Genomic DNA, 25,371 nt, shown 5'->3' with positions numbered 1-25,371 from the left:
TGTCTCGATCTATAAATGTCGGAAGTAATAGAAGTAACGTGAGAGTGATTTTCAAAATTCAAAGACGTATAACGTGCTGTGAAGACAATAAAGTTTTTTGTGTATTACTTTTACGCCGGTGAAGCAACTTTCAGTCAAATAAATACAAACTGGGAAGGAAACGAAAAATAACAATGATGGACGATGATGAAAAAATTCCCAGCAGCCAACATTTCCAAATATACTTATCTTTATTCTTTAAATTTGTTTAAATATTTAAATTATATAATTTAAAATTTAACAATAACAGCGACCAGGAAATTGATGAAACAGGAATTTCGTGTGTAGCGCAATTCTTGTAAAAGTTGACACAAGGACACGGAGGTCGCTTAGACTCTCTTGGTCTCAATATAGACGTTGCCATATTGTTGTGATGCCAGTATTTATAAGTAGAGCATTACTTGTATGAAATTGTAGTGACCGCGGAATCTACAGTTTCGTAACAGTACGTAAACATGGGAAAAAACAGATTTTATTTTCGACATTGTCAAATCGGCGACAAGACGACTTATTAGGTAAGTAAAAAACTCAACCTCAAAAACGTTTATTTTAATAAGGCTGAAAAAATAATTGAAATGAATAAGTCAGCGCATTTCGAACAAAACAAAAGACAGCCCCAAAATTTTCTCTTCACCACTTCATACGTGTTTTTGCTGGGAAGAAATGGCGCACCAAACTCCCCAGCAAAAAGCGGGGTAGCCGATTATTGTACCCGTCTCAAGAAGTTTAATATATGTACATAAGCATATTGTTGCAAAACGTTCAAGTGTTCGACATTACCTATGAACTGCAATATTAAATTGATAAGGACAAAAACATGAGTAAAGTAACGAAATACAACAAAAAGTATTGGTTACAATTTATCGATTATTCTGGGTTATAAAACACTGTTAATTACTTACAGGTTGATGACTAAAATATTATGTAAGTAGAAAGTTGCTAACGTAGTTCTAATGAACACTGAAGGTTGGTCACTTGATGACAAATCAAGTAACGTTTGGGATATCAATTAATATTTAAGTAACGATTTAGCAACTCGCCTAAATTTAACACTTTGGAAAGAAAATTAAAATTATGAAAACATTTTCTTTTTTGTCAATAAGTGAAAATGCTCGGGGAAAAACGATGTGGTTATGTGGGCCTTTTTTTTTTAACGACGTCAAAAATCATCAAATGACCCCTCCCGCTGTGGGTTAGCAGCGGTGTGGAAGTGTCAGACTCTTACTGACTAAAAACCGTCGTGTTCCGTCATAGGCCTTTTGTGTACCAGGGTCGCGGTATCTCTTTCGAACAACCCGCAGCCCCGGCAGGCCTTAGCCCTGCTGGGCCCCGCTGGGGTTGCTGACATCTGTTTGAGGAGCGCGTGGAACAACGCGCGCCGTCGACACGGGTCTGTCGTCTAAGTAGACAGAGGGACGATGAGCCACCCGAACTCACCGTCCACAGACCCACGCCTACGGTGGCCGGGTGTCATCTCGCGACACCCGGCGCCCATGGTGTCTACCTGGTCCAGCGCGGCGGCCGGGATGAGAGGTGCGAACTCTCTGGCGTTCCGCCTCCTCCTTCTCGAGCATAACCGCTTCGCAGAAGGAGAAGACAGCTTGCACTCACTTAAAACTCCGCCGTCTCTTAAACTCCTTAAGTACTCTACGAATTTATGTAAGTTAAAACCGCATTTTAATGTTTTGAGGTTCGTTGTGAAAAGACAAGCAGTTGCCGAAAGACCTTTTTCACATGACGATGTGTGACGTAGTAATGACTAAGAAACCTTTGAAATCATTGTAATTTGTACTTATACGTTACACAACACAATATCGACTTTGGACTCATGATTCACGAGGGAAATTCCTCGTACGTAGTCATTTTCTACTGAAAAAGCTGCAAAAAAGTTATAAGACAAATTATTATCATTGTGTGAATGGAAAATTGTTGCGGTAAAATATCATTATTATGAATTTCAAATTTTTTCTGTCAAAGTCTTCGACATTTTATTGGTAAATTAGCATGTGATATGAAAAAATGCGTTCGATGTTCGTTCGTTCGTTACTTGGTTTTTCCTAAAATAACAACATAGAGCTTAAAAATCCCCATTTATAGTAAATTGATTAAAAGTAAAACGTAGATAACAACAAAAATATGTTTTTGTTATAGAATCGTATTTTTATGGTATGACTAATCTATAGCGTTAGCAAATATAGTATCTTAAATCAGTCAGATTTGAATTTACGTGTATCGTGAATCAAAAGATTTTACAATTGTGTAGAATAATAATTACCTAAGAATATGTTACACACGCAATATTGTTGTTTTTCTCGAGATGTTACATAGTTGGGAATTTTTGAAAGAAATTTTCCTATGTTTTACGTTAGTTGCTTCAAAATATTTTTTTATAAATAATTTATTATCCACAAAATATTTTACTAATCACCAAAAAAAACGCGATTCAGTCAGATGGTACACATAAAAAGTCCAGAATTGCACGAGAAAATTTCAACATCAGCTGTTAAACATACTCGTAATTAAACATAGTTAGAGTAAACCGAATGCCAGTCCAATGTCTATCCATTGTTTTTAAAACTCCACTGACCCAATGAACACATACCGTCTTAAACCTCGGTTACTTGTGAAATGGTTTTAACCTTCAAATAATTCCATTGTACATAGTTATAATTTGGTATGAAAATGGTTCAAATCTTTCGCAAATTCCGGTCCAGTTTTTATATCGTGTTTATCTTTCCCATATTTCGTATTTTGTAAATTAATGCGTCTGTTAGTGTTTCAAAATGCCTAGTCTTTTGCCAGTTCGTATTAAGTACACATGGAGCGACTGCCTATCTGACTTCTCAACCTTTTTATCCGAAACACGTGCGGCAGCCGGGCCCTACCAATTGAACATGCCTTCAGAAATAAGATACAATATGATGACATGGCCACCCATCCATGGACCGACTTCGTTAAGCATTAACAAAACCAGTATTATTTAAAAAAAGATCATGAATTTAAATATGTAAAATGAATTGTTTAATCAGTGTATTTTTCATTTTTTAGCCTATTTATGATCTTTTACATTGATAGCGATTTTCTGCATAGTTTTCTTTACTTTTGTTTCCTTAGCAAGTCGATAGTTGCCTTTATCTTGATAAAAATAAAAGGACATCTTTTTTTGTAAAAGTAAAATATTTATTTCATATGTGTACCTATAACGCAATGTTCATCATGTGTAGAGGTCATCATGAATGCCCTCTGATATTGAAATAACTTCTATTAATAGCCTGTCGCTTTCCCGCGGTTTCACCCGCATCCCGTGGGAAATACTGCCCATACCGGAATAAAATACACAGTGAAAGATTTCAGTAGATTCAAGCCTTTAGAGTACAAACAAAAAAATGTTTCTTCTTTATAATATTAGGACCTATAGATAGAAAAATATTTTTATCAAATCAAATAATTAAAGTAGGTTTTTAGGTGTAGAGAAAATTATTTCGTTCATTAATCTTTTCTAGAAATTTCAAACCACACATTCTACACGTGTTATTCAATTTGATAAAATATGTATTTTCTCTTAATTTATGCAGCAATAAAATAACTATTAAAATACTAATACTTCGATAATGCGTACTATATTTAATTCGAATAGTTAATTTTCGATTACTTTATCGACTATTGACACATTCTTTTCATGTTCCGTTTATCTGATTCAACCGAAATACTCAGTTTTATGACCATTGGGGCCAAAAGACTAGTTTAAGTTCTAAGTATGGGAATAATGTCCCATCACTTGAATTTTAGATAAATATTAACCTCGTAATAAAAAAGCTAAGAGAAAAGTATTTTATTAGAAAATAACACATCTTAGTTTAAATACCTTCTTGAGAATTAAATCGTTTTTTTAGTAAAGAACGTTGTACACAAAACGTGGATCCCCACGATCACATTCCATAAATTACAAAAAAAATAAGCATAATATGTAGAATTTAAGGTCTCTGCACACAGAGGGCGCGGCGCGGCGGGACGGGACAGCGACGTGACACAATGTACTAAATCGTTGCGTCGAGCGGGAGGGCTCTGTGTGAGGTCGTCCGTAATATCTAGTACATTACAACTGCTCAGTGTCGCGTCGCCGTCCCGTTCCGCCGCGCCGCGCCCGCTGTGTGCAGAGACCTTTATATTTCAAAAATTATACAATGACTTTTTCTGTCACGTCCGTCATAATTAAAACAATGTAATGTAATCCCAATCGGGTCGAATAACAATATCACCTTGACAACTGGCCTAAGGCACTTTCAGAAGATGCAGTTGCTATGTTACTCCAAAAAGAAATTAAAAGTACCTCTATGACCTATGAACACCTTTGAGCTATACCAATGTCGTTGTGTCACTTTTTACTATTTGTATATAAGTGACAAGCCAGTACATCATATTGCATTCGTGACTAGTAACTAAAAATATTTACAATATTGAAATCAAAATCCTATAGTAGAAAACATCTTGAGGAAACCTAGACTATTAAGTCTGAAATCACCAACCCGCATTATGCAAGCGTGGTAATTAACGCTCAATCCTTCTCTATGTCAGAGAAGGCCTGATCCCAGCAGTGGGACGATAAAAAAGCTGTGATGGTAGTTAGGGAAATTAAATATAAATAACTAGCTTTCGCCCGCGGTTTCACCCGGGTCCCGTAGCCGGATGGTGACAAAAACTATCCTAAAACCTTCTACCGGGTCTAAGTTACTTCCCCTCTAATTTTCAGCCAAATCAATCAAGCCGTTTTCATGTTATGTCGTGACAACGGAAAGCGAGTTTCATTTATATATATATAGATTTATATAAAAACTAGATCCAACAAAAAATGGGCCTATCAATTAGTAAGATACGCCGTATCGTCACGTCAGATCTACAGAATCTTTATCTGCGCGCGCGCACCGAATGTTTATTACAACGGCGCTTGGCCGACTCCCTTGCATTTTGTTCCGATCTGACGACACGCGCGCTTGCCCGCACGCAGACTCCAGTGCACACGAATAAACATAAAAAAAAACACCCTAAAATAGGGTTGTACGAATAAAATAAATAATAATTCCTCAAATAAAAATAATAGTGTAATTCTTTTAGTGTAGTGACTCAATAATTATTAGAGTAATAATTGCTCTAGTGTAATTTAGTTCGTGGTTTTGGACAATTAATTAATTAGTGTTGGAATTGTCAAACATGAACGGTAAGTTATTGTTTTCACATTACATATTACATAAGCGTTTGGGAATTTCTTTGTGAAACCGTGCAATTTATTGTAAGTGATTAATGGACGTGTTCTCATTAGAAGTGTCACATTCCAGTTTTTACTTTGTTGTCCACAGAGCCTTTGTTAAAGACAGCCACTAATTAATTATTCGCTTTGTTAAAATTATTTATTAATTTCATTGATTGCCGAAATTAAAAATACATAAGCACGAATCTTAATTTTATGCATAAATTAATTAAGTTCGTTTTATAATACTGCATAATATATATCTTTTAACAAAAGGTTTATACTTTATGAATTTTATTTTTCAATAATTTTAGTTCTAAAACTACTGGACATGAAAATCTAAAGTCTTTTCTCAGATTCTAAAATTATTAAAATATCGTAAAACTCTTTAATCTAATTTAATATACATTACGTATTTTGATAGATGGATTTTACTATATTCAAAAATACGGACGTAAAATTATGTCATTTTGTTATCCTTCCTCGTTAGCTTAATCAATAAAACGGTCACGTCGATTGTAGCAGAAAAAAACATTTTAAAATCCAAGTTGATTTGCATAAGGTTTACAATTAAATGATTAGATACAAAGTTTAAATGTATTATTAGGATAAATTATTTTGTACGCTTCTTACACACGCGATATTTATACATATAAACATTATTTTTTCGAGTAAATAATTGTTCGTATATATAGTGCACACGATGATCACATAGCTAAAATAAGTGTAAGCTTTGGAGCAGTCAAAAATAAATGTTCAAAACTGAGATTTATTGATAAGATAAATGCATTTTAAATTGGCATCTAATCGTAACTCCGATCTTTATGTGTTTTACGTTAGAGGCAGTATGTCCATTAATTAATCGTAATTTATATGCACGTTGATCTGAACTAAAAAAAATAAAGCCAAAAGATCTTTTTAAGGATGAGAGAATTCAAATTCATTTCATGAATTTAATATTTATTCAGATTAATAATTATAAAATATTTTTTTGTATTCATTTTTATTCAACATTATTATTTACTTATTTGAATAATAATTATTATTTGGCGGACATCACTTAAAGTGCTTACTTTTCTTTGACACCTTTTTATGTGAATATAGGACTACTTAAAGGTAGTTAGTCCTTTTTAATGTGTTAACAATCTTGACCTATCCAAACAATGGCTACCCTAAGCCTTGATCCTAAAGAACCTACTTATATTCTAACCAGATTGAATTGATCACATAGGTAGCCTGTGAAATATACACACAATAGGTTATAAACTCAGTCCCATTGTTAATGCGTATGTAGAAATAGTGCAATGTATCAAATAGATTTATATTAGAGCAGTTCACTTGAATTTATTTGCATAATAAAAATAAATAAATAAATAGTGAATTATTTATCAGGATAATAATGGTTGTAAAATAACTCATCAGGTGATTGGTGGTTGACAAAGCAGAATATAATAGTGTGTTATTGTTTACGCAACTGTGGATAAAAAAATAAAGGTTTCCTTTTCCTTAAAGGAAATTGTTCCTTGACAGATGAACTTTAATGGCTCTATTTACATTTTTTTTGTTGTATCTCTTGTGTCTGTCTAGTAAACTACGGAGTTTCATTCACCGGAACAAAGACATCAGAATACGCCTACTATTATGTGATTTTGTATAGTAAACAATAATTAGCTATTGCAATACACGCGTCGCATATTAACGGTCAAGAAAAAAACCCGTTAAGTACTTAGATATTAGAGTAATTGACGTCTGGCGGGGCTCGTGGCTAACTAGTAGCCACACTGGTTGATTAGTCCTAAAGATAAGCAAGGAATTACTCCGTGCCTTGAAAGGCTTAAAAATTGATGGGTCCCAGCTGTTATTTGAACATCAGTCGTTACAGGTAGTCAGAAGCCAGACCGTCTGATCACTAGTCTTACCAAGGGGTATTGAGTTGCCGGGGTACTTGTGTTCAAAAGGTAAGGTAGGCTCTATGTAAAACACTGGTACTCAGCTGCATACGGCTAGACTGGGAGTCGACACCAACACAGTCGAGAAAAGACATCGGCCTATGATGACTGAGCGACACCTAGCTATTAATTATGACTTTAGTAGCATAGCACCTTTACTACAATTTACTATTATAGTAACTGATTATTATGGAGGCGCCAAGGCCTCTCTAATTGAAGTTATCAATGAAATTGACGCAATTATTGCACCATGCTTATACTTAACCTTGGATTTGAATGAAGGAATGGTGCTAAGAATTTTCTTGAACCCATTTATTTGTTATGGCAGTTGAAATCGTAATAGAAAAATAACAATATGTGAGTGAGTGTTGCTAAAACAAACTGGTCAAGTGCGATTCGGACTCGCAAACGAAAGGTTCCTTGCTATTGGATATGTATAAAAAAATCTGTATTTGTTATTATAGCGGTCAACAATAATATCCACATAATTTCATGAAATTTCAACTGTCTAGTAATTTTCGTTTTCGAGATGCAGCCTGGTGTCAGACAGACGGACAAACAGACTGATCGCGAAGCCTTAGTACAGACTAGGGTCCCAGTTTATCCCATGTGTACTGAACCCCTTGAAAATAATACAGATTTATGTCATCGGCTTCTAATCTAGCCGGATGTCGCGAAATAGTTTAACATAGAATATACCACTGTTTACATGACCTTCAGAATCGTATTGGGTAACCATATTGTCTTGGGTCATCAACATTTTTGAATTTATGATCTTTCAACCGCATTAAACCGGTTCTTTTGGGAATGATTAGAAGGCTTGTGTTCAGCAGTAGACATCTTATGCCTGAAATTGTTTAGGTGATGATAAACCTCAGCATAGGTTAGGCATTTCCTCAGAAATGATAATTGGGAACACCTATTCCACTTTAGATATTTTGTAACTTTTAATATAGATACCTTATTTGCATAAAAAAAATGAGAGCCTCTCATAGGATAACAGTAAAACTTCTAATTTATTTCTAAACAGGCTTTTAACTAACTGTAAAAGCAGATGCAGTTATTTCTAATGGAAATGACATATGGATTTATAACGGTAAAGGAGTAAAAAAATAATTATTTATAAAAATAATAATTTATAATATTTCTATTAGTGTTGCGACAGATTTCGTTTAACATAAAAATCACAAGGACTGCTAGTGTTGTATTAATATTTATGACAATAGTTTGAATAGGTGAGCTTTTGTATAAAAAGTTTTTGACCTGAGGTACTCATGTCATGTTGAAAATTGTGATCAATACCTATTAGAAAAAAAAAAGTCGTGGTGGCCTAGTGGGCAAAGAACAGACCTCTTGAGTATGAGGGCGCGGGTTCGATCCCAGGTCAGGCAAGTACCAATGCAACTTTTCTAAGTTTGTATGTACTTTCTAAGTATATCTTAGACACCAATGACTGTGTTTCGGATGGCACGTTAAACTGTAGGTCCCGGCTGTCATTGAACATCCTTGGCAGTCGTTACGGGTAGTCAGAAGCCAGTAAGTCTGACACCAGTCTAACCAAGGGGTATCGGGTTGCCCGGGTAACTGGGTTGAGGAGGTCAGATAGGCAGTCGCTTCTTGTAAAGCACTGGTACTCAGCTGAATCCGGTTAGACTGGAAGCCGACCCCAACATAGTTTGGGAAAAAGCCTCGGAGGATGATGACCTATCAGAAAAAAATACTGTTTTTTTTTCTCGCGGGGTCAGTGCTCTATTATGTGGGTAATCAAATTATGTTCTCGTATTATTTAAAGGATAGAATATGAATACGATACAAACCAGATTTGTGACGAACTGATTACCATAATTATACTAAAACCCTTCAAACTTCAACGTCTTTTGTCCATACTACTGATTGTTCTCGATTTTACTCGCATTCTAAGAGCACTGGATTTTGTTGTTAAATATCTATAGTTCTCGCAAAAGTCGATGACGTTCTGAAAAAAAAAATCCTAGCAGATGTATTTATACTAATCAGTTAACCGCTTTTACCTAAAAATAGTTTCAGTGCAATGTTTCGTGAAGACTATAATGTTCGGCGCGAATTTTAAAGCTACAACTTATATATATTTTAAGTATTCGTTCTTTTAATTACTAATTGAGCAATAACAAATTAAAAACAACACCTGGCCATAACCTTTTGATAAGATTTGCATTTTTAAATATTCAATATTTTGCAAGACGGAGTAATTCAAAATAATAACATTCAAATAGCCATTTCACTTTATTTTATGACTAACCGTTTTCCCGCGGTTTCACCCGCGTCCCGTGGGAGCTACTGCCCGCACCGGGATAAAATATATTTTCTCCCGGTACGGCTATAGCTTATGTTACTCGCAGATAATATAGCTTTCTAATGGTGAAAGAATATTTAAAATCGGTCCAGTAGTTTTTGAGTTTATCCATTACAACCAAACAAACAAACAAACAAAGTTTTCCTCTTTATAATATTAGTATAGATTACTAATTTAGTTAAAATGTAAAATTTAACTATCAAACAAATACTGTTAAGTTTCTTTTTAGAATTTTCGTAAGCAAATTCAAGGTTGTAACGGATTATCTAAAATGCCAACTTTGGACCTTTAACTTACAAATCTTAGACAAGTATGAATCTTGAAACCACAAATTATTATGGCCGAAAAAATTTGGCCGATTCACCATTTTTATTAGGAAGTCCAGTTTTATAGAATGCGGACTTTGAGAACACATTAATTTTTGTCATTTTATTTAGACTCGTATTTCAAGTTTTGAAGCATGGGTGTTTAACCTATTTTTATGTGGTAGCGGACAAGAACGGCTTTTTTTTTTTTGCAGAATATTAAGTAGGTACCATATGGATAGATTAGATGTTACACTTGGATAAAAAAGTATCCTTTGACCTTTCTCAGTCTGTGGACCAACCCAGGTGTGCCTGTTATTTAAATCAGTTTAGTAGTTTTAGATAAGAGAGTTACTTTCAGATTATAATATTAATCAGAACTTTCAAAAGATCCTTATCAAGTTAATTAATGAAAGGAGCGCAGGTAAGCCAAGATTCTGTATTCTCAGTCCTCAAACGTCAAATATCGAATCAAATCAAGCGTAAACATACAAATAAAATATTCGCATTCCATTCCACGCATCATATCAAAACAATGTCATAAAAGCCAGCTGTAACACCTCATTAGGAAAATTAACTATGAATAATTGAAATACCGTAGTTAATAAACTAATCACCTTACATAGTTAATTGTCTATTTACCATGTACAATTCCACGCAGTTGCGTAAAAACAATAAACATCGATATCTCTCGAACATTCTCTTTAATCGATTAAAAATCGAGTGTGTATTTTATTCCGATTATTAAGTCCTTGCACTCTGATTTAATTATTCTATAAATAAATAAAATCACGGAAATTCCTATAAAATTCGTTGCTATACAATTTTCGGTAGAAAGTAGTTTTTGTCAATCAAGTTAAAATTAATAACTGCAGTTCAGAAAAATATTTTTTATATAATAATATCATGTTTAATGCTCCTTATAAAATAAGATTGTTGCACTATCGAGTTGTTTCAATCAAAATTATAAAATACATTTTCGCCGATTTCAGGAACTATCGGTCCAATTTGGATTTGTAAAAGTTGAAACCTTACAGAATTATATACAACCCACTTACAGCCAGTTTCTTCATCAAAAGTTAAAGCCAAAGTAAAAGTCAAAGTAATGTCTAAAGTTAAAGTAACGGTTAAATTCAATTTTTCTATGAATTTTGCTGTCACTTTAGCCTTGAAAAAACGAATTTGACCGTTACTTTTACTTTAGACATTACTTTAACTTTAACTTTTGATGAAGAAACTGTCCGTAAATGAGCAAAGTTATAGGCTACTTTTTATCCATTTAAATAATTCCTACGAGTGCGGGTGAAACCGCAAACTAAAGATAGTGTAGGCACTATGTTCCAATCTGCATAACCCATCCTTTTGAACATGCATGCCTGTGCATACCATTAGGTAAGATTACTAGGTCATACAGCTTTTAGGCATAATCATTTATCATTATATTCAGAGGTTCCGAAATAAGTGTCAGGCCGTGACTCCGGCATAGCGTTTTAAATTCATATATATACGAGTATGTTGCAATAGTATTTATTTTTGAGGTTGTATCACGTAGGTTTCGATGAGGTTAAGCTTTCCGGGCTGCGGCTAAGATATGGATGGATAGTCGTTTTGATAAAGATCGGTAGTGACTGTACACTGATTTCTATATCAATTATAGTCAGAGAATTACCCTATCATTCGCCTGTATAACCTACAGTAAAAATGTGTGTGTGTGACACATAGTTTGTAAGTGCCCTGTAAATTAAAATATTTCAAGTTAGTGTTTATGTATATTCTGGGTCAAGTCTGTTTTTGAACTAGAATACCTTGGAATCGAAGAATGAAAAATAATGCAGTGCAGACCACATTTTATTAAAAATTACTACTTTTTGTAGTTCAATTGCTTTAAAAGAGCGACAATACGACACACCTTACAAAAATATTTTTTAATTACTCATAATAAAATTGAATTATTTAACAAAAAAATCTAAGTACAAATAATGTAACAAATACAAGTTCGCATCGTGTTTGCAAATACAAGTGTGTCAGTTACGTCAAATGTTAATGACATTGTTGACGTTATGTAATCACTAGCAGTGTTAAGGCGCGGCTCCACCGCGGTGCACGGAGAGGCTACGCACGTGTATTAAGCTTCGCTTTGTAAGAAAATGTATGTGGTTGTGTCCACTGCAACCCACGGAGAGGCTACGCATGAATTGACGTCATTGATACACGCGTGGCTTGCTCGAATAGGCGGTTACATAGCTCAACGCTGTCAACGTGGGTCTACGTTTCCACTGGAGTACACGAATAAGACCCACGACTATGTACAGCTCGGTTATCGCAGAGCAGTTGTTGTAAGCGGTTACGTAGCTCAACGATGTCAGCGTGGGTCTACCCGTGCGCCGTGCCACGCTATACATAGTCGTGGGTCATATTCGTGTACTTCAGTGGAAACGTAGACCCACGTTGTCAAACAAATGAATACACGCAGCTAAAATGCGCCGCGTGTCCGTGCACAGCGTGCACTGCGGTGGAGCCGCGCCTTTAAGGTCGGAGCACACGCATCTTTTTATATCGATTTTATTATAAAAATACTGTTTTATGTGAATAGCAGATTTTCTCCAAGACTTTGGGATGTTGATCTATGTAGATGTAGAGGTTCTATGGTTTTGACTTAAAAAATATATTATTTAAAATTCGCCGATTTTTTACAGACCCAGGTTGCCATATTTTTGTGTTCGTCTTAAAGAGTTTGATATTTAAGAATCTTAATTTTGTAAAGACATACTTCCTAGTTAGTACCCAACGGGTACTTATGAGAATCATGGTTATAGGGACTTGTATATAATTTATAATAATAAAGCATTAATTAACTGGCACTAAAGGGATGGGTCCCTTAGTGCCAGTGGTTTTTGCAAAAGTATATAAGGTAAAGTCAACAAAACAATATGTTCGACAATAAAAATCACCCGATTCGACTGTTACAAAAAATCTTATTCGTTGTACTATGTCCAAATGTATTAATCTATGTAGTACAATCAACTACACATTAACTTAGTAGCTAATAAAGTTTAATTGTGAAGGAATAATGCCCTATAAATATCAATTAAATCATTTATCAAGTTACATTCAATGATCGTGGGAAATTATTAGCACATTGTTAAGCATTTTTATTGTTTATGTAGAAAAAAACTATAGCAAGCAATGTATAGACAAGAAACACGCAAATAAGCTCAAATTCTCGAGTAATAAATATTTTAGACCATATTTATTGTATCTTTAGCTGACTTGGCAAACTTCGTATCTTTTAAACCTTCCCTGGACATCTACAAACATTTTAAAACCAAAATAAGCCAAATCGGTCCAGCCATTCTCGAGTTTTGGTGAAACTAACGAACAACAATGATTTTTTATTTATAAAGAAAGAAGAAGATTATGCATTATAAAATCTATTTCAAAGTTCAATATTTATGTTAAACCACAGTTAGCTAGCAAATATGTGACTGTTTTTTTTTTTTAACCCCCGACGCAAAAACGACGGGATGTTATTACATACCTCTAATATGTAGAAGGTGTTAGGAAATTCGGGAAAAGACGGAAAGCAGGTAGGGGTATTGAACTGAAGTAAATACAGAATAGTAGCTAGAATAAGGTATTTAAATTGTGTTTAGAATATTTTATTCTTTTAATGTTTAATTTTTTTAAATGTTTCTCTTTAATTGTTTACTATTTAATTTAATTTTTAATTTCAAATGTTTAATTTAATTTGTAAGTTCATGTGTTGTTTAATTTAATATTGTTTAACTTTCTTTGATTTTAACTTGAAGATGATGTATGCATGATGTGTTCTCCTGTAACTGAAGGAGCACAAATGAATAAATAACATTTTATAATTATGCATTAGGGTGGTCCTTATTCCTACGAAAAAAAAAATTTTCTTTTATTTTGCGGGGCACCACGTAATTTGAATATATACCATAAGAAAGTCTTTCATTATTTTTTTAAATTTTTTTAAGAGACATTTTGGGGTCGCTACCAAGGTTTGAATTTAAAGTAAAAACACAAAATCTGTATTTGTTAGATTCATTTATTTTTATAGACAAGAAATAAAAATATTACAAATTTTGTTGTTGCTATGAACTAAGATGTTATTAATGTACACATTTGAATCAATTATTTTTAAGATATAAGAGTTGACTTGTTAGTATTAGGGTACTTTTTCCTTTACTCTTTTACCAACAAATGCAAATATTGCTTTTGTTCTTCATTGAACGTAATTAATTTAATATTTTGACAAGAAGCGATTGTTTATTCTATCTATGCGATGTTCATTTGCACGTAAAATGTTTTATAAACACTTAAATAAAACATTTATGAAACCATGATTTAAGATATCCTTCCTTTTTGTAAAAAATTTGACAGCTGGTAGCGACCTCTAAATCTTAACCAAAAAAAAAAACAAAAAGGCTAATTTCATATTTAAAGGTATATAATCGAATGAGAAAGTGCCCCGGGGATAATTCAAGAGTCGAAAAATAAGGACCACCCTATTATGCATGTAATGTGTATCCTTTGTTGGAGTTCCTTTTGAATAAAATAATACCAAGCTTGTTATGATGAACTATGATGGGTTATGAAGTCATCACAATAAATTAATGAAGATGAATCAATAGAAGAATAATCCTGTTTCGTAAGAAATCGTGACTCAATTCGACATGTTATAGCAAATACAAATTACAACGTTGCATTTTTAACTAAACACGTTGTAATGTCAATACAATCATATATCTGTGAATGTTATGAAAACATTGATTTATTGTACGAAAACGTAACAATTTTCTTTTTCAAAACTGATTTCTATATATTTTTTATAATGATATTTTTTTCAGGAGTGAAATCGATAGTTTTTTGGCTTGATTTTTTTCCCATGAATCATTATTAAGAAAGGGACATTTTATCAGGTAGGACTACTATCAAGTAGATAACTTTCGTATTTCTAATATTTGTTGGAAAGGATCAGCAAAAACATAAACAGCTGCCTATTTGTTTGTTTACACGAGCCTAGATTATGCAACACAGAATGACATAATTGCAGAAGTCGTCGTGTCGCAAGTATTTATTTTATTGGCGTTAAACTGTCATTTGCTATACGTTAGTGATTAAATAAGCGTTAAAAACATTATACCTACCTATTGTAAAATAGCTGCATTAATAGTAGGTACTTGCACACTGAAAACTTTTAGTTGGCCGATAGTTTGTTTGAGCTCGTAAATCAGTATGAAGATGAATCGTAGTACGCACATAACAACGATCTGAAATTTGACCGGTCTCGAGACTGACTAAAAACTTTTTTTTTATTTTTTTTTTACAACTATCGGCCGACTATTTAGCCTTTAGTGTGCGGCTACTCCTAAGGATCGCTGCGTACTTGCGTCAGTAATGTAAATTGTATTTATTTTGTTACGGCCATAACGAGTGCACTTTAAAAGTATTGCTATATCACGCAAAAGGTTTTCGAAGTGTTAGCCAAAGTTCATTTCGTCATGCAGGCCTTGCAAGTCATTCCTAGGTATTAGATTTAGTATTTCGAAGATTTATGCAATCAGACATTTAAATTGGTGGCAAAAATAACAACTGTCTGTATGATTAAACCACGGAGGAAGGAAAGATAGCGGAGAAGCCATTAGGAAGATAGGTCAAGCGCCTTCTTGTAGGTCAAGCAACTTACGGCAGGCATGATCAGTTACTAGAACTAAAAAAACGTTTATAAACATCGCTTATAACGTTTAACCGCGATACAATCCGTAAAAGTAGTCTTATTTAAATGTCTAATATTCGAGTAAGTGTCAGAAATCAATAAAAAACGTTTATGTTCCTTGTGAAATCAAAACCAATCTGTCAAAGATTGGTTTTAATGGATTGGTCATAATATTTTGTCAGGTTCCATAGAAGGCATCTAAGGGCGGAGCTAGCAACGTTTTCAGCACCCGCATTTTGGCGCATTACTTTTAGGAGATTTTGCGTTATGACATCTCCGCTAGTCATTTTGTTCTCCATGGATTAAACTAATGAGTATGTTAAAAAGTTTCTTTGGGAAAGTTCAAGTATTGGTCACAAATTACAAATCACCAAAATATAACAGTCAATACTACTCTTTAATGTTTACATTTTTTTTAAACCTAAACTGAAGTAAATATGCATAAGCACTACTAACCTGCGCAATATAAATTGTTATGACGTCTTAGGGAAGTTTCCGCTACACAATAGTTCATTAGTCTAGGCCATTAATTGGTGTTTTACACTCCATTTGCTTACCTATAATGGGAGTTATTATATAAACGTATTATCATCTGCAGATTGATATTTTTTTAAAGTATCGCATTTTCCATTGATTCACTAAATACTTAGGGTTTATTATTATATCAGTGGAAAAAATATCACCATCACCATCACCATCACCATATATAATAAATCTGTAGAAAAGTAATTTTTGTACATTGAAGAAATTGACAAAAAAAATAGCCAGCATTTTAAAGGATAACTAACAGAACCCATTTCAATCATTTTTGTCATTTTTGTCTGTTTGTCTGTTTATCTGTTTGTTTGTTCGGGATTCACGTAAAATCTACGAATTAAATGCAGACAATGCTTATATACAAAAATTCTACGTAACTTGGGGTATTATTTAGTTTTTGTTTCATCGAAATCGATTCACTCTATCAAAAGATATGATTAATTTTGTGAATTCAAGATGTAAAATATCACGACACGCAATCTATTTGTCAAAATTGTACATTTGAATGTTGTACTTATATTAGTTGATCGGCCTATTATTAATCTTTACACAGAAAATCACACTTTTATACGTAACTTCGGAAGAAAAAAAAAAATGAAAATTTTGTTTAGCCAAGGTTAAAGTAGCTCCATCTGTGGTAAATAAAATACATCAAATTTGTCAAAGGAGAGAGTGCGATTTGCGAGGTGGTAAATGACAATATTACCATACATTCTTTATAGAGGATTATTATTTCAACAGATGGAGTTGTGTATTTTCCGTAATTCACCATATTTTAACACGTAGAGTAATTTTTCGATAGACATTTCAATAGTGTTTGTCAGTTTGCCGTGCCACATCAAAATCCAACTATAATTATTACCTTGATGAAAAAGAAAATTAATAGTTCTCAGCCAAATTTAAAACGGTGCCATCTAAATTATTTTTTGAACATTATGTCAAAAATGATGACTTTAGTGGAACAATTAATTATCATTTAAAGTTACAGATGGAGTTCATATCAGGATTTTTTCATAAACATAGTTTAGCTTATCTTCCACTAATGTGGTGGCCTTAAAACAAATTACTTTGAGTGAGTAGTATTAAGTAGACCTTAATTATTTTTTCTGATGCAAAATATGTAAACTTAATCCTAGAAGAAATGAGGATCTATCTCTCGCAAGCGCTGCTAAGCGTGAGGAAGGTAATGTAGGATTCTGTAGCTTTAAAAACAAGCCCAGATACAAAGTGCAGATAAGAAATGGGAGCTCTCTCTATTTAATACCATACACACGTAAAATGCTTTATGCGTCTGAAAACGTACAAATTACGCGCCGCATACCAGAGACATGCTTACTTTCAACTTCTGATCGCAAATACACTGTTCACGATTACGAACAGTCTCAGTAAGACCCGAGCCAAGTCTAAAAACCCTAAAAAACACCTTTTATATAAAACTACGTTTGATGTCATTTAATCACAAAGACAGAATTGTTCTCTGTTGCAAATCCTATCTACCTATATCCTATCCTAATCCAGAATGCATTGCAGGTGTGCATTGCACAAAAACCAATGGTATCCTATTCGAGAAGTCAAAAGAGTTGACCTGCCAACGTCAGCTTCTGCGCTAAGCAAGTGTTCTTAATAGTACCATCAGAATTACATCGTTGAATGAGGTGAATAAATTTTCAGAAACCACAATAACAGTAGGAGCCAAAGCGTATTATCGCTTCATAGAGCTCTGATTGGCCCCAGGTGACCAAGTCAGGTCTGATTTGTTCGTTCATCAGATCTTTGAAAGTGTTTCGGTGGATACTTACTGTCGTCCTGTTTACGTGTGACACAAAATATGGTATATAAACGTCCTCCGCAAGAGCGAAATTTTCCCGGTGTGCGGTAGTGACGCACAGTATACAACACTTATGTTTCTTTTGATTTGCTGGCTCCACCAAGAAATGACAAATTGCGAGCGTACATTCTGAAAATCTTGGCAAAACTGCAGGTTTCAAGTACGAACACATGAAGTGGACTCTCACAGATACGTACATTTTGCCTATTCGTGAACTAATGCAAACATTTCGGTGGAGTCCCGGCTTAGGCCTCCCCCACATTAGGCGTGCGCGATCCTCGGGCGTGTGAGTAGCGCGGGCGCCGCGCGTGCGTCGCGAGCGCGTTGCGTGAGCGTCGCGTTTTGCTGCCCTGCGGCATTTTCAGCGCGCTCGCGGCGCGTGCGCGCCGCTCTCCTTGACGTTTAACTGTTAAGGCTTTTAGCGGGCGGCGGGGATAGCAGGCGAAGGGGTAAGAACGCAATTCGAGCGCCGCGTGCTCGCCGCGAGCGCGTCGCCTGCACTCTTCACACATGCCGCAGGGCAGCAAAACGCGACGTTCACGCAGCGCGCTCGCGAAGCCCGCGCTACTCACACGCCCGAGGATCGCGCACGCCTAATGTGGGGTCAGCCTTACCATGAGTAAGTGAAACTATCCTACCCTATGCGCCTGCTGATGATGATGACTCATTTTATCATCCATCCAGCTATTCCCCAACTATGTTGGTGTTGGCTTCCAGTCACCGAATCTGTTTGAGTACCAATATTTTGCTTGGAGCGACTACCTATCTACAATCCAGTCAACTACACAAGACGATATCCATATTATGGTAAGACTGACAGACTTTCTGGCTTCTGATTAGTCGCAGCAGCTGCAGAAAATGTACAAATGACAGCTTTGTCAGACTCAAAGCATGTAGACATAGATTATACCTGTTTCCTGTGAAAATTACTTACGCACCATACGTAATAATTTTAGAAATTGGCTGAACAACGTCACAAACTTTACTTCTTTTGTTTAGATAAATAGTCACATCCACAACACAACCTTGATCAATGAATCTATGCGACTGCTAAGTGCTAATCCTAATTATACTGTCACGTGAAAGAATGCACCTACGGGATAAGTAGTATTTTGACGATTCTATATTGCTCACGCAGACGAAGTTGCGGGCAACAGCTAGTATCACCATATGTGTGACAAATATTTCTATATAAGGAACGCTTCTTAAATGGTCAGCATTTTATTAAAAGAATGACCGTAGAATCATTTTCTTATTGATGCTCATCAAGTTCATTCACCTTGGTTTTTTGAAACACAATGTTAATTTCCCATATTTAGTGTAAGGTGTCCCCATGTTTAGAGTCACTATATAATTTATGTATAGATATATATTGTTAGTGGTTATTATTTTATGAAATCATGATACGTACCTGTATATCAGCATAACAGGTAATTTCTGGCATCTTATGGAGACTGAGAATATTTGATTTTGATCTGTAATACAAATAGAATACTTTATTGGTCTGTAAAGGGATGTATATATTCCTTATCCTGGTATGGGAAGTAGAATTTCGGGACATGGGCAAACCGCGGCAATAAGCAAGTTGCTTTGCTAATTCAGTTACAAGTAGTGATCAATTTTTATCGAAGACTGTTCTAGTAAGCATTGCTTATCAAACCATAGATATGAAAATATGCAAGTTAGGAATACAAAGTTTCTTATGTAAACTTGTATTGAACTCACTTGATCACTTGAAATGTCAAGTTAAATGGATTTATACTTAAACGACGATTAAATATTGACGGATTAATATTGATTTGCATAACGTTAAACAGTGTAGACCGACAGAAGTATTTTTTTTTTTTGTTAATTTTGAGGCCTTATTAACTTGACGAGTATATATTCTACTTTTTTTTGTTATTTTAGTAATCAAACTAGAAGTATTCACAAATCCTTAAAAATTAGGCTTTTGCTTGAGTCCTGTATTTTATACCGCGAGTTCATCTAACCGACAGCCACCGTGAGAGTGCTTTTATGCTAGTGAATTAGGATCGCACTATAGTAATACGCTTGGCTTATGCGATCATAACAACTGCGATATGATTTTAAGACAAGTACCTATGTAGCAAAATCCGAAAGTGCGAAAACACTCTTATGTACCTACCAATCGTAAATTTGAGAGGTTGAAAGATTAACCTTAAGTTATTTTATGCCATCGATTTTATGGGTGTTAAAAAACTAATGATGTTTTTATGACTGCATTGTCCTGGTGCATTTTCACAGGTCAAGCAACGAAAGGTCAGAAATGTCAAATATGCTTGTTTATCAAACAAAGAAGATGTTGTTGATTGCTATCCAATAATTTATTGCCAAACTGTGGAAATGAATAATAATCTAGGTACTAAAAAGTTTGTATGTAGGTGAACGCGCTCCTATGATCAGTCTTACCAAGGTGTATTGGGTTGCCCGGGTAACTGGGTTGAGGCGGTCAGATAGGGCAGTCGCTCCTTGTAAAACACTGGCACTCAGCTGCTTCTGGTTAGACTGGAAGCCGACCCCGACATAGTCGGGAAAAGGCTAGGCAGATGATGATGATATCAACACACGAATTGAATAGGTAACTGTATTGGTTATAGTTACCGCTTTATAATATTTTCAAGGACCATAATTATTTATAACGACCAAATTATAAAATGAAGATGAATATCATCATGATTCAATTAGATTGAACTCACGGAATATTTCTATCAAGGTTTAAAAATACTTAAATATGAATGATTGCTTTGGTCTTTTGCAATGGAATATTGAATTTTTGATGATAAATATTAAAATTGTGATGGTTATTTCAACATTGATTTTATGCGCCTTTTAACCACTAACAACTATTTTTGAGCACGCAGATAGAAAATATTTCACAGCCAATTACTATCCTATTTTTAAACGGTTTTATTTAGCTCACCCCGTTTGTTTTATTTATTCTTGGGTCAAATTTAGTAATTCAAAATTAAGTACCTTCCTGTTGTCAGATTGATCTGAAATTTGGTACACACCTTTAATTCCGATGACAATACAATATAGTAATATCAATAACATTGTAAATCCAATATGGCCGCCGATACAAAATGGCGGATTACATATTTTTCTACAACCCCCTCAATATGGGTATCAAATGAAAGGGCTACTCAAGTAGAATACTGTCAGCAACCCCAGCGTTGCCCAACAGGGCCAAGGCCTGCCTGGGCTGCGGGATTGTCCGAAAGAGTGACCGTGGTCGTGGTACATAAAAGGCCTATGACGAAACACAACGGTTTTTAGTCAGTAAGAGTCTGGCACTCCCTCACCGCTGCTGAACCATATATAGAAAGAAGAATATTCGGTAGGCATTATCATTAAATACTAAAAACTAGAAAATAAAAAATTGGTAAAAAAACTTTTAAGTTAAACGGTTTTATCTTATGTGCACTGAAAACTAAAAAATAAAAAAAGAGTTACTTACCTGTCAACCTACGTAGGTGGTCCCGGTCATATTAGACTAAAATAAAAACGTGGGGCCCTCTGAAATCCTACCTATGGCAAAGCATATCTTTATACTCTGGTAGATCATGAGCTCGGCGTTCGCTGGTTAAGCCGCTACGGCTGATTATTGATTGTCAAAATCTCCAGTTACGATTATAGTAAGTCGATGCAATCCACACCTATTATACCTCTAGAAGAAAGTACTACAGCTATAATAATAATAATAAAACATTTATTTTCAGATAACACAGATCCACATTGTTAGTAGTTAATAACTTATAAACTAATGTTAGTTAACAAAATTAAAAATAAATAAAAGCTAAATAAAAATCCTTACTCTACTCGCCCCCTGCCAGACCCATGGCTCGAGGTATCAATATTCATGTGAACATTAATACATCGACCCAAGTACGGGCAGTCCAACCTACTGGCTATCATACTCAAAACGCTGTTACGACTAGCCCGCACTCTGCTCAGCATTGACGCGCACCGCTTGCGCAGAGTAGCGTAGAAGCAATCGATGCGCGCCTCCGCGAACATACGTGACGCACTGCAGTGCCGGGGCAGCCGCAACATCGTTCTGAGAGCATTATTGTATTGTACCCGTAGGGCACTGTACGTCTTTTGAGTATAGACTGCCCACAGACTGCAGGTGTAAAAAGATGTACAAAAGGCTCTAAAGAGAGTTATTTTAACTTCCCTTGTACATCGTGCAAATCTGCGAGCAATCATGTTTGCTCTCACGGACAGTGCCCTACGTTCACGTTCAATATCCATGTCGTCCTTAAGGTCCTCGGTAATAAGGTGACCCAGATATTTGAATTCACGCACTCTAGCCAACTGAACTCCATTCAGCCTTATAGGGGGCACGCTAGATGGACACCTGTTACCCGCCTTAAAGACAACAAACTCACTTTTTTTCACATTATATTTCAAGCCGTGACCATCAGCATACGCTTCACAAATTTCGATAAGTTTCCTCGTACCACAAACCGAGGCGCTCAGCAGCACCATATCGTCGGCATAGCTAAGATTATTAACACAAACTCCATCTATGTGACAACCGATGTGGCTGCTGCTGAGCTCCTCGATAAGGGCATTAATATACAAATTAAAAAGACGCGGTGAGCTTAGACCACCCTGTCTTACGCCACATTCCAATTTATACGGATCTGAAAACGTATCCGCCCAGCGTACATTATTAGTCTGATTGCTGTACCAATATTTTAAAATATTAAGAAGCTCTATAGTTAATGGGCCCCACGTTTCTATTTTAGTCTAATATGACCGGGACCACCTACGTAGGTTGACAGGTAAGTAACTCTTTTTTTATTTTTTAGTTTTCAGTGCACATAAGATAAAACCGTTTAACTTAAAAGTTTTTTTACCAATTTTTTTTATTTCAAAACGGTGCACATTAAAAATAGAATTCGAATTTGGAATGCATACACTGACCGTATTAAAACGTTCAAAAAGTCAGTATTCAAATTCGGAATGCACTTTTTATGACATTTACATATTCGAATGGCAAATTCTATTTTTGAACTTCTTTCAAGGATGATTTGAAAATGTTTTGATAATTTTGTAACGTTCTTTTAAGATTCCCTTTCACCAATTTGTATTTAATGAGATTGAAAATCCCATTAAAAATAAATAAGTTTTTGAAGTTTTAACTCTTAATAGTTGAAATAGAGTTTAGTAATATAGTAGAGACGAAACCTTTTTTATTATTTTTTTAATAAGAAAACTATTGAACTATTTGAAAAATTCTGTCATTGTTGGAAAGCTATCACTCTTCTCGAGTCACATAGGCTATATTTTGTCCGGGTACGGCTAGGGGTTCCCTCCACACGTCCGAAATCGTGAAACACAGTTAATAAAAAAACTGAAGGTCTCAATAAAAGATCACAATCTGAAAGTTTTGTAAACAGGCACAATAATTAACCATTATCCACATAATAAAGCCTATGTGAAAGGATGTAAAATACATTAAGGCTATTTACTATTGCTGTTTAGCAATATTCATGAACAAGATATTTCGTTATGTGCGGGGACCGTGACCATGATATTAAAATGACTACGAAGTTTAGGGTTCCGTTTTAAATGCATTCAACGACTAGAAAAGTTCGTTCAAAGAAAGGCAGTCATGCCTTTTATGTTTTGGAGAATTTTGATTTCAATATACTACCTATGGAACGGCATCAATATTTAGGTACATTGTTGTTCTGATTAGTTCCTGTTTCAAATGAAAACTGCGTTAAACAGATCTCTCTAAATAATTGTCATATTTCTCTCATCTACTGCAAGTTATATATTTGCAAAACAAGCTATAAATAAATGACCGCCATTTATTTACTGATACAATATATTTATGAATTTTCGTGACTTTAAATTTTACCTATAGATTGAACTCAAACATTTGTTTAAAATCGAAAGTCACGAGTGTCTAGCTTCTAACTAATAAAAGCCAAATAGGCCATTATTATGGTTATTTTCATAATATACTATTACGTTAATTTAAAAGCCCAGTTAGTAACAAAGGTGCTAAATAAATCTAAAATCAATTTTTATGATCACCGCTTATGGAATGTTTGTTTTACACTTGACAGGATCTAATATCACCATACTTGCAAAGTTCTAAATGATTTATCAAAGTTCTTTTTATGACGATATACAATTGTTTACATTAACTTGACCTTCACATTCTTTACTGAGGACATTATTATGTAATTTCGTGTCTAAGTAACAGCTACACATCTCTATTCATAGATATGCTATTTACGTATCATGATGAGTTCCTCCATGTCTTTTTTTGGAAGTAAATCATCGAATGACCCCTCTCGCTGTGGTTGCAACGTGAGGGTGTGTCAGACTCTTACTGACTAAAGCCCTGTTCCTCCGTACCTGAAAAAAAGTAATTTCCAATAGGATATGATATTTTCGATTAGGATAAGTATATAATTTTATTTGGTTAATAATCTAGCTGGATTTTGGATAAACCCGTGAATAAAATTAGGATTTTTTCTAAAATTAAATATTACAATAATAAATTAATGTTATTGTTTTCACCACTATTGGAAATCAAATGTCATTTGTTTTATAAAGCTGTTTTATTAAGACACATGCTTTTTTGGTTCACAAGCGGTTTGACCTGCTTCCACAGAGAACGTTCATTTATAGATTAGTTGATCGTAGATAAGTTGATTAACCCATCAGTTAATTATTATTAGGTTTTTACCTATATCTATTTTTATACATAAATTGAAGTAAAGAATGAAGATATCAACGTGTGTAGTTGTTATGTTTTTTAATGGTTTTCTGTACCAGATCTCAATAATTTAAATAAATATATTTATTAAAGAGTTTCTTAACTTTTCTAAATTTATTACACCATAAAAAGTATATTACTATGTTTTCCATTACAACGGTTGCCATTACGAATGAAAGCTGATTAATTTAACGCTACGATACCAGTATTAAACTCATTTTAAGCTGAATGGTACTAACCAATCCCCGACATTGGGAAAGTAGCTTTGACTACGACATGAAAAATCCAATTATGGTTAACATGACACTTACCTGCTTTTCAATTGATATTCAATTACGAACATTGTTCTGCAAATCCATTAGAAATGCATTTAGTACTGAAAAGGCTATATATATTAAGATTGTAATGATTATTATTTTACCGTTATTTCTGTACATTTTTAAGCCATGAAGCCCTGGAGTATTTTCAGTGTTGTAAGAAAACTCGTTCGATGGTTTTCGCGAAGGTTGCTTCCTAGGCAACTACGCGAGGTAAGGCTTAAATTTTTTATCATCTGCCTAGCCTTTACTCAACTATGTCTGTATGGGGTCGGCTTCCAGTCTAACCGAACGCAGCTGAGTGCCAGTGTTT

General features: G+C 34.7%; 1 protein-coding gene across 1 annotated transcript in view; it reads left to right on the top strand.

Moving 5' to 3' along the window:
* The first annotated feature begins 4,984 nt into the window (after positions 1-4,984).
* The window catches only part of LOC124630454 (elongation of very long chain fatty acids protein AAEL008004-like), a 41,409-nt gene continuing 21,022 nt past the window's right edge, over positions 4,985-25,371 (top strand). The window contains exon 1 of the mRNA XM_047164365.1: positions 4,985-5,254. Within this exon, the coding sequence (XP_047020321.1) occupies positions 5,248-5,254 (7 nt within the window). The 5' untranslated portion in view covers positions 4,985-5,247. The remainder of the gene's footprint in view (positions 5,255-25,371) is intronic.

The sequence above is a fragment of the Helicoverpa zea genome, chromosome 5 (genome assembly GCF_022581195.2).
Source record: "Helicoverpa zea isolate HzStark_Cry1AcR chromosome 5, ilHelZeax1.1, whole genome shotgun sequence".
NCBI lineage: Eukaryota > Metazoa > Arthropoda > Insecta > Lepidoptera > Noctuidae > Helicoverpa > Helicoverpa zea.
This window is presented reverse-complemented; position numbering and strand designations above follow the sequence as displayed.